The 15,768-nt window shown below is 38.2% G+C and overlaps 1 protein-coding gene across 1 annotated transcript; it reads right to left on the reverse strand.

Moving 5' to 3' along the window:
* Positions 1 to 2,431: 2,431 nt before the first annotated feature.
* On the reverse strand, positions 2,432 to 7,597 carry LOC307153936 (myelin-associated glycoprotein-like). Its single transcript, XM_079863736.1, has 8 exons — positions 7,563 to 7,597; positions 7,073 to 7,138; positions 6,575 to 6,940; positions 4,743 to 5,060; positions 4,373 to 4,636; positions 4,156 to 4,237; positions 4,033 to 4,084; positions 2,432 to 3,925 (listed from the first exon to the last, which is right to left on the reverse strand). The coding sequence occupies exons 2-8, from the start codon at positions 7,128 to 7,130 to the stop codon at positions 3,869 to 3,871; spliced, it is 1,197 nt and encodes a 398-aa protein (XP_079719862.1). The 5' UTR covers positions 7,131 to 7,138; positions 7,563 to 7,597; the 3' UTR covers positions 2,432 to 3,868.
* Between the last annotated feature and the right edge of the window lie 8,171 nt (positions 7,598 to 15,768).

A 15,768-nucleotide genomic window follows, 5' to 3' on the forward strand; every position in this document is an offset into this window, starting at 1 on the left:
CTGAAGTGCCAACTAGTCTCTCCCTATGGAGGATCCCACTACCACTATACAGATAAGGCGTTGTCGGGAAAATTCGTTTTGCGTTCCTACCCCAAAGCAACAAAATAAAATAAAATTCTTTATCAAAATTTATAAGGAAAGACAAGTACTTTGTTTAGGCTTGGCTTGTAGGGAATTCCAAACCTGCGTATATTCAAACGCACATAACTATAGAACCCATTCTAAATGCGCATGTGAACGCCATCAGCGTTTCTCACAGGTTCGCGTTTAAAGTCTGTGTAGAGGGAATGGTGTCGTCTTAGCGGCCCCTAATTTAATAACAAATGATCGTTGCGACGGAAGCAAATCAATCAAAACTAACCTTAGATGGAAATAACTTAACTCTGCTGTAAAGCCAAAACAATCTCTGTTACCTTAAATTATACGCTTATCTCTGTAAAGCTGCTTTGAAGCAATCTACATTGTTAAAAGCGCTATAGAAATGAAGATGACTTGACTTAACTTGACTAGACTAGTAATGTTGTGTCAAAAAAGTAGTGATTTAAGCAAAGATCCTCAGCTGAGAAAAGTTACTACAGACTCTCACAAAAGCTGGCCATGAAGCCATTACAATAAATAAATTAACTTTTACTGTAGAATTACTGTAGAATGTAGGCTATAGCATGAAAGAAGTTTAATAATTTTTTTTACAGATAACTTGTAATTTTATAAAATAGAGAAACAAATCCTTACCACATAACAGTGCAGTCGTTCACAAAAGCAGAAGATACTTTCCATTACAACACATTTTAAACATGGATTTCATAAACGTGAAGTAACACTGACTACACCCCAAGTGGCTCTAAAAAAAAATCTAAAGCGTCCCTTTTCTTTCCCCATAGTTTATCAGACGAGACTTTAATGCAGTATTCAGCATGTTATTCCATAACTTTAATGTTAACTAAATATGTTTTTTTTTTTTACTGTTCAATAAAACTATCCTTTAAACACACACTTTAATATGCAGTCAACATCGAATGAAACATTAAATGGACCTTGACTTTGACTTGAGTTTTTATCCAATCAAATTTTGCAGAAATCTGGTAATTCAGTTAATGGATGAACAACTAGTTATGCCTTGTAAAGCATTTATAAAGGAGATTTATAGACTCCGTTTTCTTCTAAACAGAAAAAGGAAACAAACACACACAGTGATAGAGAACATAGAAATATTAAACTGAGTCTTTAAATCTCCTTTATAAACGCTTTACAAGGCATAACTAGTCCTCACTTTAGATGAGCTCACAGAAATAGTTAACTGACCACTACTAAATGCTTTATAACTACCTGAATTAACACTGAATTACAGTAGAAATACATGTTAATAAACCATTTATTAACACACTAAGTAACTATTACTCTGAATAATAATGTATTTAAACAGTTTATTAATCATTTACTTACACTTTCTAAGTGATCTTATGAACCACTGACAACTCCTAAATAACCGGTTTGTAAATAATGCTATACTTCATTTAGAAATGATAAGTTGATCATTAATAAAGTATGAAAATACAATTATTAAACACATTATAGATATGCTTATAAATCAAGAACAAAGCATTTATAGCTGTATTTATAAACTGCTTATTAATGTCTGTTAATGCTTTATAAATGACGAATGAACTGTTTACTAATGCTTAACTAATGCTTAATAGCGTGCAGTTATTATAAAGTGTTACCAATTTGGGTGTAAAGCATAAAGTGTTGCACATTTTATTGATGCAGAGACTGCAGAGATTAGATGTCATTTGTAAAACGTCTGAAAATAAAGCACCACAATCATGCAGTGATTAAGTGTGTCCCATTGAGTAAACAAAAATCTTAAAACACTTGCAGTTGATCACTTTGGCCAAACTATGGAAATAAGTCATATAAGTAGACAAGTGGTCAACTGCAAAAACTGTAAGGGTGTTTTAGGACTGGCCCATACTTAGGACCCATGACAACCATGGAAACAGGAACTAATCACAGGAATGAAAATCAAAATAAGAGTCTTTGAGCAGAAATAAACAAAACTAGATGTGAATAAGTACTAAAAAGTAAAAATGAAAATACTTCATCAAATGTACTTCTCTGATGGTCTGATCTCTCAATTTTACTCAGTATTTGTGTGAAATGGATTTTTATGCTTAGAGTATTGTGTTGTTAGTTAAGCAACACAATAACAGCAAACTGTATTGAACAACAAACTGTTTATCTGTTTATCTTTAACCTTCCTAAATTCCATTTTCAACTACTGAAAGTTTTTTTTAATTTTTTTATCTGTATCTCTGCTATTTGTTTATACTATTAAAATGTTGATCATGTAATTTAGATGATCCACAAACATTGATGTTGTAAATGATCGTCCGTCTTCCTTCATGGTAAATTTGCTGTAACAAAGAGCCTTGAGTGAATTATTGCTTTATTATGTTGAAAGAAATCTTCCCGACCCTGCTTGTGGCATAAGGTGGTACTTTAAAAACATATGGTTAGACTGGGAATGAATGACCACTGAATTCATGAAGACATGAATTAATAATAAAATGGGAAGAGACAGAAAATACACAAAACCATAATGTTCCAACTTTCTGAAGGAGTAATCTAAACATATGACTGAACATATGACAGATTACTCAGGTAATCTGGTAACACTTACAATAAGGTTCCTTTTGGTAACATCAGTTAACTGCATTAGTTAATGTGAACTAACATGATAATAATTCTAAATTAATCTTAATGTTCGTTTCAACTTTTAATAATACAATATTAAAATCAAATGTTGTATCTGTTAATATTATTTAATTGACCTGAACTATAAGATGATCTAACAACAACGAAGATTAATAAACAATGAAGATAAATAAATACTGTAACAAATAGCCTACCTTGATCATTGTTAATTAAGTAATGTGCAAATTGGACCTTATTGTATAGTGTTACATTTTTCCTAACCAGAGACAAAAGACAAAGTTGCTATTTTGTTGACAACACATTTGTATATTATCCAAGCAGATTACATTTTCTGTTAAATCATATGTTTATGATTTTGAGAAGACACACTAAAAAAAAAAAAACTTTTTTATGTTAACAGGTTCCACATAACTGGGTTACTTTAAACAAACATAATTTGTTCATGTAACTTCAGCATCATGGAATGAAGTCATTTTAAACAACCCATTTAAGTAGTCTCAAAGTGAACTTTTAAAGGCTCTCTGACATGATTCAGGTATTCATATTTATATATTCATTCATCCATTAAGATTTCATTTGTTTTAGCGACACACAATTGATTTGATAGACTATACCTAACAATTTTCTAGTAGTAGCACATATTAGCAACTTAAATGTTAAGATTTACATGTTCCTTCAGCCAAAGCAATTGAATCAGTCCATAGCCAAACAAAATGCTCCACTCTTCGCCACAGTGGTAACCCACAGTAATTTAAATGGTTCTAATAATTCCAATTTAATTGAACATTAAACACAATTACAAGTCTTTTCTCATTTTCTCAAAAAAAAAACAAACAAAAAAACAAACATAAAATAACACTTAATTTTAACATTAATTCAATCATATGCAAAGCATGCTGGGAACTAACAAGCACCGCCCAGTTTCAGTTAATGCAACACAAATCATTCATGTTGTAATCCAACACAATTGGATTAAGTAAACTTAAATTTTACATATATTTAAGCAGATTGAACACAACCAATTTAAGTTGGGACAAAATGTACAGCAATTGTGTTGCTTGAGCTCATTTTAATTAAGCATTTTGAACAAGCAGCAGTTTGAGGAAAAGTCCATATCTCATTATGGATCATGTGATTTATGTTACAGCATCTGTCATTTCACTCTTTTTATGAAATCATTTACATAAATGCAATCGATCTGTTCACGATCCTGACAAAGCAAAAAAAGTCATTATTTACATTTTATGAGAATGTCTATTATGATGTTTCTCATTAGTGATGGCAATAATGCAGTCCTCTTAAAAGTGTAGAACTTACCTGATCAGTTTCCCTAACAATGGATTCACTGGATGCTCTTGCCGTTTGTGCCCTGTATCAACAGGAAATACATAAATCACAAACATGAACATTTGTGGAACATCATATTTAGTCTTTGCATACCTTTTTAAAAGTGTGGCCAGAAGAAATAAGAGTAAAGCTAAAATTCCTCCTACACAGCCGGCGATCAAAGGCACAGATAATTCTAATGGGTGGCATAAAAACAGAAATAAACAGATGTTGGTGTTCAGTAGATTATACACAAAATGAAACAAAGTCAAGCCATAAAACCAAAACATTTTATTAGAATTAGCATGTCAACTTTATAAATTAAGCTCACCTGGCACAATCAGCTGGATCTCTTCTGACATCTGAATACCATGTTCATTCTTTGCTATGCAAAAGTACCAGCCTCCACTGCTCCTATTTACAGTAAAGGTCAGTTGTTCTCCTAAATCCAGCTGATTGTCCTGTCCCCGTTTGTGCCAGTAGAAAATCATGTTATTTGATGGAGTGGCTTTGCTTCTGCAGGTCAAAGTCACATTAGTGCCAACAGAGACTGAAGCAGATGGATCGATCTTGATTCGAGTTTCTTTTGGAGGAACTTGAGGGCAAAACAGAAACTTCTTTAGATAAACTAGATGTTATAATAGTACACATCTGAACAAAATAATGCTAATGAAAGAGCAAAACTACTCTAAATCTCTTACACAGGACTTGTAGCGTCACGGTGGTCTCCACAGTTGAGTCTTTAGATGTTTTTCTTGGATATGTAGCAGTGCAGGAGATGTTCTTTCTGTGATCCATGTATGAAGCTTTGAAGGTCATGTGTGAAAACACTGACTGGGTTTTATCAGGTTTCTCCTGTAACTGTGTTGTAATGTGGGCAGATTCAGGGATGTTGGACCAGGATATTGTAGGAGGTTGTTTGGGGCAGGGGGCTTCAGCAGAGCAGCTCAGACTGACTGTTGTTTCCTCCATCACTGATTTCAGATCAGTGGGTTTAAGGATGAGAGGTTGTGGTGAATCTACAGGGCAAAGTGAACACGGTATAAAATACTGTTACATTTAAGGACAACATACAACAACTACTTCAAAAATTAATAAGCATACCCAGATACTTGATTTTGTCCGATTGATGAATTGATTGGTTGGTTGTGGTTTGCTACTGCTGTGATCTCATGTGAGTGGCAGGTTATCCCGCCCTCATGCCAAAAAACACCATCAGAGAAGAGAAGGCATGTTGTTGCAAGATGGAGGGAGAGTTTTTTTATTAAAGATTTTGAGGGCACAAGAATAAAAATAAAAAAACTATCAAATATGTTTGACATCCTTTGATTGGATAGAATCCAAGTGTGTGACCATGATACACTACTCGATTTGTGTTTGTGTAATGTATTTTATAAATATGTTTTGTAAATTTTCATGCACATGAATTGTTTTTTGAGCATGTGAAATAAGTTTTATGTGAATTTGCCTATGCATCTTTTGCGTGAATTAAGTCACCATGGAATCAAATTTGACATTTATTATTTTTTATTGAATATTTAAGAATTTATTATAATTGATTTATGTGTGCATTTCATTATTGTTGTTTTTTTTTTTTTAAAAAAAGCATGTGCCCACAGTGCCCTTATAATCTTTAATCAAAATAACTTCCCCTCCCTCTTGCAGCGACATCTCTTCTCTTCTCTGATGACTCACATGACATCAAATCAATAACAAACCACAACCATCCAATCAGTTTTCCATTGACAAAATCAAATCCCACCCTAAATTTTTTCTTGTTTAAGAGAATTTCAGAGATGTTTGGACATACCTGTTTTGCCATCATTAGAACAGCCGCATTTGAGAGAGTAAGTACATCACAATACGTTTTCATTAACTTACAGGTTATAAAGTTTACTGTAGCTATGTGGGTGCTCGGTTTTTCTGTCATTTGGCCAAAATTTCATGTCATTATGGCTAGGCTAGACTAAGACACTCTTCTCTGTTCCTCAAATTCAAATACCTTTATATAGTTCTACAGACTAACAGTTCTTTATTTACCCTTGCACTGCAAAAATAAAATAAAAAATACTGCCTCCACACTGCACTTTATTCACAATAGACGGATGAGGTTTTACCAACAGATTGAGGATCCAGTGGAGTTACGAGGTTTAGTCACAAGCTCTTTTTAATACTTTTCATTGGTCAGATATTTGTAAATCCCACAGACAGACGTACAGGGTGATCAATAGTATTTATTAAAATAAAAATGAACAAATGTGGAGATACAAGGTTTCCGCTCAACAATGAAGATATACGCGACATATAAAAGACTATCACAACTTGTGTTTCATGCTGACTTTAATAATACTAATCTGGCTCTATATAGGCAAAGCTTAGGGAAGTATCAATTGTAACATTTTGTTTAACCATGGAGGACACCATTCAATTTAGTTAAAAAAAATATTCAGGTAATTAATCATGAATCATAATCAGTGAGTAATTAAAAAATGTCACAACAGATTAATATAGTTTATAGTGAAGCCCCACTTACCTGAGACAGAAATGTTGATGGGATTCTGATATGAGTATTTCCAATGTGGCTTTATTTCCACCCTGAAGTAATAACTGTCTGAATGATTGTTCATGACATCATAAAAAACTGTGGTACATTCACGCTGACTAAGATTTCCAGTTATCTCTATACGACTGAATCCTTTGCTGATGTCTGAACTTCCATTATAAACTACCAAAGCCCATGGTTGGAGATAAGCATAATCAGTCTTTATCCAGAAGCCAAATATACTTTCTGCATTCTTCAGTACATCCTCTGGCACTTCAAATGTACAAGGTATCTGCACACAAGAGCCGCTCAGTGCTGTTATTCTGCTTGGCAATTCTGCATTATATACTGGAGTTTCTGAAAACAGAACAGTAATATAAACATACAAACACCTTCAAATATCTTGTTTTGCAAAACAAGTGTAATACAGTTTACAAAACTAAAGCTTTCTAATGATTTTATTTCAGTTAGACAGCACAAGGAACTCACCTGAAGATACAAGTTCATCCGTTATGAACAGAAAAGTCATGAACGGAATGATATACATCTTGAGTTCTGCAGATACAAACACACACAGTCTCGCTTTTTTTTTTTTTTTTTTTTTGAAAGACACTCCCAAATCTTTAAGCATTATATTTTCTATATGTCTCCTCATTAGGATTTTATTATAATTAGTATTTTCACTTTAATATTTTATCTTAAACAAATATATAAATAATGAATTGTTTTGGTTAACCTTTTTTTTTAGGTGTCCATGTTACATGTACAAATTATACATTTAAGTACTGAGTAATACTAATTAACCACATGTACTTATAGGGTTAGGGTGTGGTTATAGTTGCATGCAATTATGCACAATTTATAGTAATTACTCTAACTAGACGCACATGTAACAAGGACACTGTAAAATAAAGTTCTACCTTTTTAAAATATTTTTTTTAAAATGTAATAATCTCAAAACTTTATAGAACATCCTTACCTAGAGTAGTACAATCTGTAATTCAAGGAAAACCAGAAGTGAACGATTTTCTTCTCTTCACAAAGAATTATTATGCAAATATTTTCAGACATAGTTCTGCTGTTTTTACAGTTGGATGGTTTACCATGACCAAATAAAAAACAAACACAACATTATTGTCCAAAAAGTTCCAAGCATGCTGTAATACATAAACACTATACTTTATTGTGACCGTTTTTTTTGTTTCATTTCTAAGGCTATAAAAATGTTACTGAATGATCTATCAATGCATTTCCAGCAGATGTTGAAATAATAAAGGGTCTCAATGAAATATGTGCAGTGTCGTATGTTTACTGTAAATTGTCACATGACCAGAGCTGTTTACTTCCTGTTTGCGCCAAGAGAAGAGGATGGCAGCAAGAAAGCTCCCAAAGAATATGTTAGTAAAGTATGTTAACATAAACATAGGACATAGATTTTTGGTACACATCATGTTTAAGGTGTCTAGTATTGATATATGCATTTGCAATTACTCAACTTTGTTTAATGTGGTCATAGAACTCACAAACATGTCACCGGCAACAACAGTGACCGGAGGGATAACCCATTGTATCTACATGCTAATACACATAGGGTAACTGTTCTACCTTACTTTCTGCTGCTACCTAACTTTCTACCTAATTTTACACACAGACACACACACACACACGCACTCACACACACGCACGCACACACACACACACACACACACACACACACACACACAGACCCAGACCCAAGGAAGACTAGCTAGCTAGCTAATTCTGCTAGCTAATTCTGCTGCTACCTAACTTCCTACCTACTGCAACTTTCCACACACACACACACACACACACACACACACACACACACACACACATAAAGACTAGCTAGCTAACTAATTCTACCTAACTTTCCACACACACACGCACACACACACACGCAATTACAGGTAGGCACACACACGCACACCACACACACACACACACACACACACACGGACCCCAGGAAGACTAGCTAGCTAACTACCAAACTTTCTGCTGTGTTTTCTTTTAGACTTACTTTGAGTCAAGTTCTTGATTTGTTGGATCAAGATGAGTTCCCAGACAAGGCATGCAGCATTGCAATCATCCCTCAAAATGAAAAAGATGCTGTACTCAGTGATTGTGACAGTGATGGGTCTGACATGGACTATGAGGGGGAAACAGGCCATTTGCCAGCAAGGCTGTTGAATGCATATGCAGAAGTTATGCAAACAGAGCATGATTGGAATGATAGCCTCCCCTTCACCACACCCCCTTCCCCTCCCCAACCTCCTTCCCCCTTCCCCTGTTCCAGCTCCCCCACCTCCCGCCATAACAATAAAGGCCAGCTAGAAGACCCAAGGGCCTCTAAGCGCCAGAGGGTCCAGACAGAAGACCCAAGGGCCTCTAAGCACCAGAGGGTCCAGACAGAAGACCCAAGGGCCTCTAAGCACCAGAGGAGCCAGCCAGAAGACGCAAGGGCCTCTAAGCGCCAAAGGGTTCAGCCAAGTCAGCCAGAAGAAACAAGGGCAAAACTGCAAGTGGTCAAAAATAAAGTTAGAGTATTTAAGCGATCCAAGAGGCCTTCTACTGCTGTTATTCCAGAATACACATTCATATTGCTAGCCGATAGTATAAGGCTTACAGTATATGTAAAATATTCACACTACAATGAGAGAGCATTTAGAGGCAATGCTGGAACTTTTAAAAGTGATAATAACTAGCCTTTGATATAAGGATTGTATACACTCTTATGCACACACACACACACACACACACACACATACACACACACACACACACACACACACACACACACACACACAGAGAAACACACACACAAAAACACACACACAAACACACTGCACAGGTCAAATAGATCTATATTCAGTCTGTCCAATGGTTGATACAACACAGTATCCCACCGGTCACAATTGTGACCGATCATAAAACACACTTTTTCACACACTTTTCCATGAAAATGTCTAAAAAATTATGATTGATTGTTTCATGGGCAGTATTTCAATTAAATGTATTTTAAATACGTATTTAATTACTTTAGTGTATTTTGTCATTTGTATTTTGCAGGTGTGGAAAAAATAAAATGTAGTTTGTAACAAAATATTTTGAGGGAGTGTATTTAGAGTATTTCAAATACTTAAAGGGACACTTCACCCATTTGCATTAAGCTTTGTATTGTTAGAAACCCAGTCATATATTATAATAAACGTGGATTTTTCATTAATTTTTCCCTGAGATGGGAGAAATAAGGATTTAAGTGTTTTACTTCCTGCTTATTATGACGTAAAAATCATCATTTTGCGTCATAATAAGCAGGAAGTCACATTTCATTGAAAAGTGTAGAGACTACAAACACTAGCTCCTCATTATTCCAGGGGGCGGGACCCGCTCACGCTACAGGTCTATTACAGATCAGTGGGTGGGACTTCACTTTCTGAAACTAAAAGCAATATCCTCCATCTTGTTTGGAAGCTAAGCTAACAGGCGCTGTGGAGCCGTTTATATACTGTCTATGTGTGGAGCCAGCTGTGAAGATATGACAATAGCGGAGGGTAACGTTACTCAATATGATATAGAAGAAGAGGATTTCGGAAGTCTGATGCTCGAATCAGGTGTTTGTGGCTACCTTTACAAGCCGCATAGCGAAGAGCAGCCGAGGCAGAAGACCTGCCTGTCGCGGACGAGAAGCCCGGACTGGCTCGAGTTAGGGCGGACTGGTGGCGCCGGTGATCTCACTATGCAACTACGAACACAGAGATAGAGTCCGTCTGCTGCAAAGAATTTAAACGATGCCAATTTCTCCTGGACGAAATCTCTGAATCAGACGAGGACACGGACGTTTGTGTTGTGAACCATCCTAGTTTCGCACCGCATCTGACTGAACATCCCGGTAACGTTACCATGCAATAATTCACCACTTCGAAAGAAATACAAATGAGGAGTAATTCACTAATGAGTTCGCCAACTAACTAACGTTAGACATTTTGTGTGAAATGAATTTCAAGCTCCGGTGGTAGCTAGCCTTATAGACGGATGAGTGATTCATATGCTGATCTGGATTAGTGGGAGTGGCTTGCGCAGCTGTGCAATGTGGTGCATTGTGGGAGTTGTTGTCTTTCATACAAATGCGTCCTGAAGTTACTTTCTTTCTTTCCTCGGTCAAGAAGGCACCAAATTCAAAATTTATTTTACATTTCGACTACATATATGACCTACTTTCAATAAAGATCAATGTTCCCATGGGTGAAATGCTCCTTTAAATACTTAAGAAAAATCACCATATGCTTATCACCATAGTAAATGATTTTGACATATTTTCGGTCTGATAGCAATGTCCAGGTTGGATGCATGAAAATCACGTGACACCCTGTAGACCAGGCTCCCTCCAAGAAGTGAATGAGTTTTGAACACAGGAGAAGAAGTGGCGCTGCTCCTCTTAAAAACGGCATTACTGCCATCATCAGCACCAGTTGAGCGTCTCTTTTCTTTTGCAGGCATGGTCTACCGCCCTCATAGAAGGGGATTAACTTCTGAATTATTGGAGTTGGTTGTACTTAAAAACAACTAGCTACTATTTCTGTTATTGACCTTTCAATAAAGTTCCTCATTAAAGCTGTTAGTGCACATAACATAAATATAGATTTATGGCTGTTTCCCCTCCCTTAGCCAGTGGTGAGGAAATGTCTCTCTACGCTTATTCAAGCCTTAAAGGGATACTTCACCTCTGGAAAGATGAATGTGTATTTAAATTGGGTCATTTATGTAGTAGTAATGTGAAATTATTTTTGAATTTGGAGCTTTCTAGACTGAGAAAAGCCAGAAAATGTATTTTTGGCTCATGTGGATGAAAGACAACAACTCCCAGAATGCACTTGCTTCGCTGCTCTACGGGGCCACCCCCGTAGAGCATTTTCCGTAGATTCGGCTTTTGCGTTCTACAGTCGCCATTCATCATGTTTACTGTGGCGAGCAGGACGAGGCTGAGGGCCGCGGGAGAACGGCGCGAGGCCGGTGGCGTGATTACTGATGAGCGACACCTGTGAGACGCACTGGTCTCCTATCTATCATGGAGGAGCGGGTATTTTCTTAGCAATGGTAAAACGCACATCAACCGATCACTTGTTTAGCATTCATGTAAACACTACATTCAGATTCACCAACCGAATGAATTCAGTTAGATTGAATCAAAAGGTGTGCATGTAAACAATGAGTGGTGACCGCAGAAAGCAAAAGCCGAATCCCGGACATTTTGGACGATCTCGACAGAATAAGAACCCGTTAGCTTAGCTTCCAAATAGGGCTGGGCGATAAAACGATAACGATAATTATCGTGATATAATTTTTCTCGATAAAACGATATCAAGAGGTCGATAAATGTTCGATAATGTTTATGCGCCAAAAGCGGAACGAAACTCATTTGAACCGCGCGCCACACTGACCATTTAACCGCTCGGCTCAAAGTCCAGACGGCAGCGCGAGCTCACTAGGGCCGATGCGTTTACTCTGATCGGTCTCGGTCACGAAATCCAGTGAGAAGCGCTTGAATTCAGCGATGAACACAAATGTCTCAGTGATTTAAACCAGTTTAAAGGCAGATGAAACAGCGCTGACTAACAGGAGAAACACTGAGCGCAATGATACAGTCAGAAGGCTTTTCCGTCTACAAATTCCCATCATTTACCATGGATTTACTGCACGTTAGCCTAGTAACGTTAATATTAACTGCACTATGAAATGTGGGATATACATATTGAATTGTATTATATTATTAATGTAGACAATGTATTAAAGGACTAATGGAATATAATTATAGTATTTAATAATGTATAGGCTACTGTTTTTCATACAAATACCATAGAAATCATAGTTACATTTTGCCATGATATTGAGGTGCTATAGGCTATGCCTGGTTTCATCTGTGGTTGTCATGATCTAAATGCATGATACTGGGTGACCAATGGTTAAGTTTAATAAAACTCAAACAGTCAGAATATTACATTTTACCCCAAAAAAAAAAAAAAAAAAAAAATGAGCACATGCAGAAACTAAGAAATTGTCCAATAAATATATTTATTTTGTTAAGGAAAAATGACAAATGTTTGAATGTTCTACCTCAGATTTGTGAAATGTTCACCTGTTTGGCAAGTGTTTGTCATGATATGTTCTGACAATAAAGAGTAGTTTAAAACCACAGTTAACGCTCTGGTTTCTACAACTTTCACTTAGGAGCAAAAATCTGCCTTTAAACTTGAAAGAAATAATGATTTGACTTTTATTGTGATAATTATCGATATCGACTGATATAAAACATTTTATCGTGATATTTTTTTTTTGCCCATATCGCCCAGCCCTACTTCCAAATAAAGATGGCTGACACTGCTTGTACATTTTGTGAGTGAGATCCCACCCTCTATGGGCGGGTTGAACACATGCGGGACAGCGCCTCCTACTGGCTGGAGTCTCTCGCCTCTGGCCAAAAAAATCCTCCAATGACGCAAAATGATGATTTTTGCATCATCTGAGGATTTTTTTCCAGAAAAAAATACATAAATCTCTCGTCTCAGGGGGATATGAGGGGGGAAAGCATGGTAATTCGAAAATACTACAGGTTTTCTACTGATACAAAGCTTAATGCTAAATCCTGAAGTAGGCACGATTAGAGTAATGTTGATAATATGGCTACATAGCCTACATCAAACACGTTTTACTATTAAGGGCAGCCTACCACACCATTGATGTGAACTTAGCTATAAATGCCATTTACGTCAGAGGGAGCTATTTCAGGCCCTGTAGAGATTTAGTGAAATGTCCATGCTTTTTTATTTTGCTACTTCGCCATTTTGAATTTACACATTTCTCATATTTGTGTTATTGCTACTACTATTGCTACCTTTCAGTAATAATAAAAAAAAAAACTTAAGATTATTGTGGGAGTATTTTTGTATTTTCAAAATACTAATTTGTCACGGTATGCAGAGAGAATCCAAAAGGCGAAATGGCAGGTAAACAGTTCTCTTTAATAGAAATAAGTCAAAGCCAACAATGGCCGGTTAACAAAGGCAGTTCGTAAATAAGGAGATCACAGATAGTGACTATGAGAAGCTCAACTGGCAGGTCCGGATAACTGGTACACAGCGAGACCAGGGAAACTGGTGAGGCGTCGGACACTCTGCGACTCTCCACGGCAGGCGGCTGGGCACAGCACAGATCAGGTAATACAGCAGGTAACGAACAGACCGGACAAGACAGGACTGGACTAAGACAGGACTAGAAACAATACTCTTAAGCTGAGTAAACTCAATGGTCAGTACATACGTGACGGTAGGAAATAATCCGACAGAGCAGAAGAGAAAGAGAGAACTAGAAATAGAGAGACAAACGACAGGAGATGGGAAACAGGTGTGTGATGAGAGAATGAGAAACAGCTGAGATAGATGAAAGGGAGATAATGCATCAAAGAGAAAGAGCGGGGAAGTAATGACCGAAAAAGGCCAGCAGATGGAGACAGATAAAGATAAGAGAAACAGGATCATGACAGTACCCCCCCCTCAAAGTGCGCCCCCTGGCGCACCAGAGGAGGAAGACTGGCGGGAGCGGTAAAAGTCGTCAATGAGCGAGCGGTCCAGGACGTCCCGGGCAGGGATCCAACTCCTCTCCTCCGGACCGTACCCCTCCCAGTCAACGAGAAACTGGTGACCACGACCACGAGGACGAACATCGAGGAGCCTGCGGACTCGGTAGACAGGGGAGCCCTCGACGCGGATGGGGGTAGAGACAGGACGGGGTGGAGGGTGTACTACGGGCTTGAGACAGGAGACGTGAAATACCGGATGGACACGACGAAGATTACATGGTAATCTGAGTTTAACAGAGACAGGACTAAGGACCTTGACAACGCGGTACGGTCCAATAAATTTGGGAGCCAGTTTTCGAGAAGAGAATTGGAGCGGGAGATTGAGAGTGGAAAGCCACACTCTTTGACCGCGGACATAACGAGGACCCTTAACACGGTGCTTGTTAGTGGCTCGGCGAGTGATAGAACGAGATTTAAAAAGGGCAGACCTCACCGCTCTCCAAGTTCGTTTGCAACGTTGTATGAAGGTTTTGACTGATGGAACATTAGACTCGGTGATAGAGGAAGAAATAAGAGGAGGTTGGTAACCCAGACAGCATTGAAACGGCGATAGCCCGGTGGCAGACGAGGGGGCGGAATTATGGGCATATTCAGCCCACGGGAGTTGCTCGAACCATGAAGCGGGATTACGAAACGCGAGACTGCGTAAAATGCGTCCTATGGTCTGGTTAGCGCGTTCTGCCTGACCGTTGGTTTGCGGGTGGAAACCGGAGGAGAGACTGGCAGAGGCTCCGATGAGGCGACAAAACTCCTTCCAAAAAAGGGAGGAGAATTGTGGACCTCTATCTGAAACGATATTTTCGGGAAGACCGTGTATTTTGAATACATGATCGACAACAATCTGAGCAGTCTCTTTCGCGGAGGGAAGCTTTGGAAGCGGAACAAAACGAGCCGCCTTAGAAAAGCGATCGACAACCGTAAGGATTACTGTATTTCCTCCCGAAGAAGGAAGTCCTGTAATAAAATCGAGCGCTATCTGTGCCCAAGGACGCGACGGGACAGGTAGAGGTCTAAGAAGACCTGCAGGAGGTCTGTTGCTGATCTTAGTTTGAGCGCAGACAGAACAGGATGCAATAAAACGACGAATATCTCGTTCCCGAGAAGGCCACCAGAACCTTTGCGAAACAGAGGCAATAGTACCTCTAACACCCGGATGACCGAAGAACTTGGAGGAGTGGCCCCACTGGAGGACAGCGCGACGAGCAGAGGGAGGAACAAAAAGTAACCCCTTGGGGCAGTGGCGAGGCGTGATAGAGTGAGACAGGGCGCGTTTAACGACACGTTCAATTCCCCAGATGGCCGCGCCCACCACTAATCCTTGAGGAATAATCCTCTCATCCGTGGGTTCGACTTCGGGGGAAGCAAACTGGCGAGAGAGAGCGTCGGGTTTCTGATTCTTGGAGCCAGGACGATAGGAGATAGTGAAATCGAAACGAGTAAAAAAGAGAGACCAACGGGCCTGACGCGCATTAAGTCTCTTAGCAGAGCGAATATATTCAAGGTTACGGTGGTCAGTCCAGACTATGAACGG

This window comes from Squalius cephalus, assembly GCF_949319135.1.
Source record: "Squalius cephalus genome assembly, chromosome: 25".
Classification (NCBI taxonomy): Eukaryota; Metazoa; Chordata; class Actinopteri; order Cypriniformes; family Leuciscidae; genus Squalius; species Squalius cephalus.

Coding starts and splice junctions, on each gene's coding strand:
- LOC307153936 (XM_079863736.1), bottom strand. CDS start 7,130: ATGTATATCATTCCGTTCATGACTTTTCTGTTCATAACGGATGAACTT. Junction 5,061..6,574: donor CATCAACATTTCTGTCTCAG/GTAAGTGGGGCT, acceptor TTTGCCCTGTAG/ATTCACCACAACCTCTCATC. Junction 4,238..4,372: donor GATCCAGCTGATTGTGCCAG/GTGAGCTTAATT, acceptor GCCACCCATTAG/AATTATCTGTGCCTTTGATC.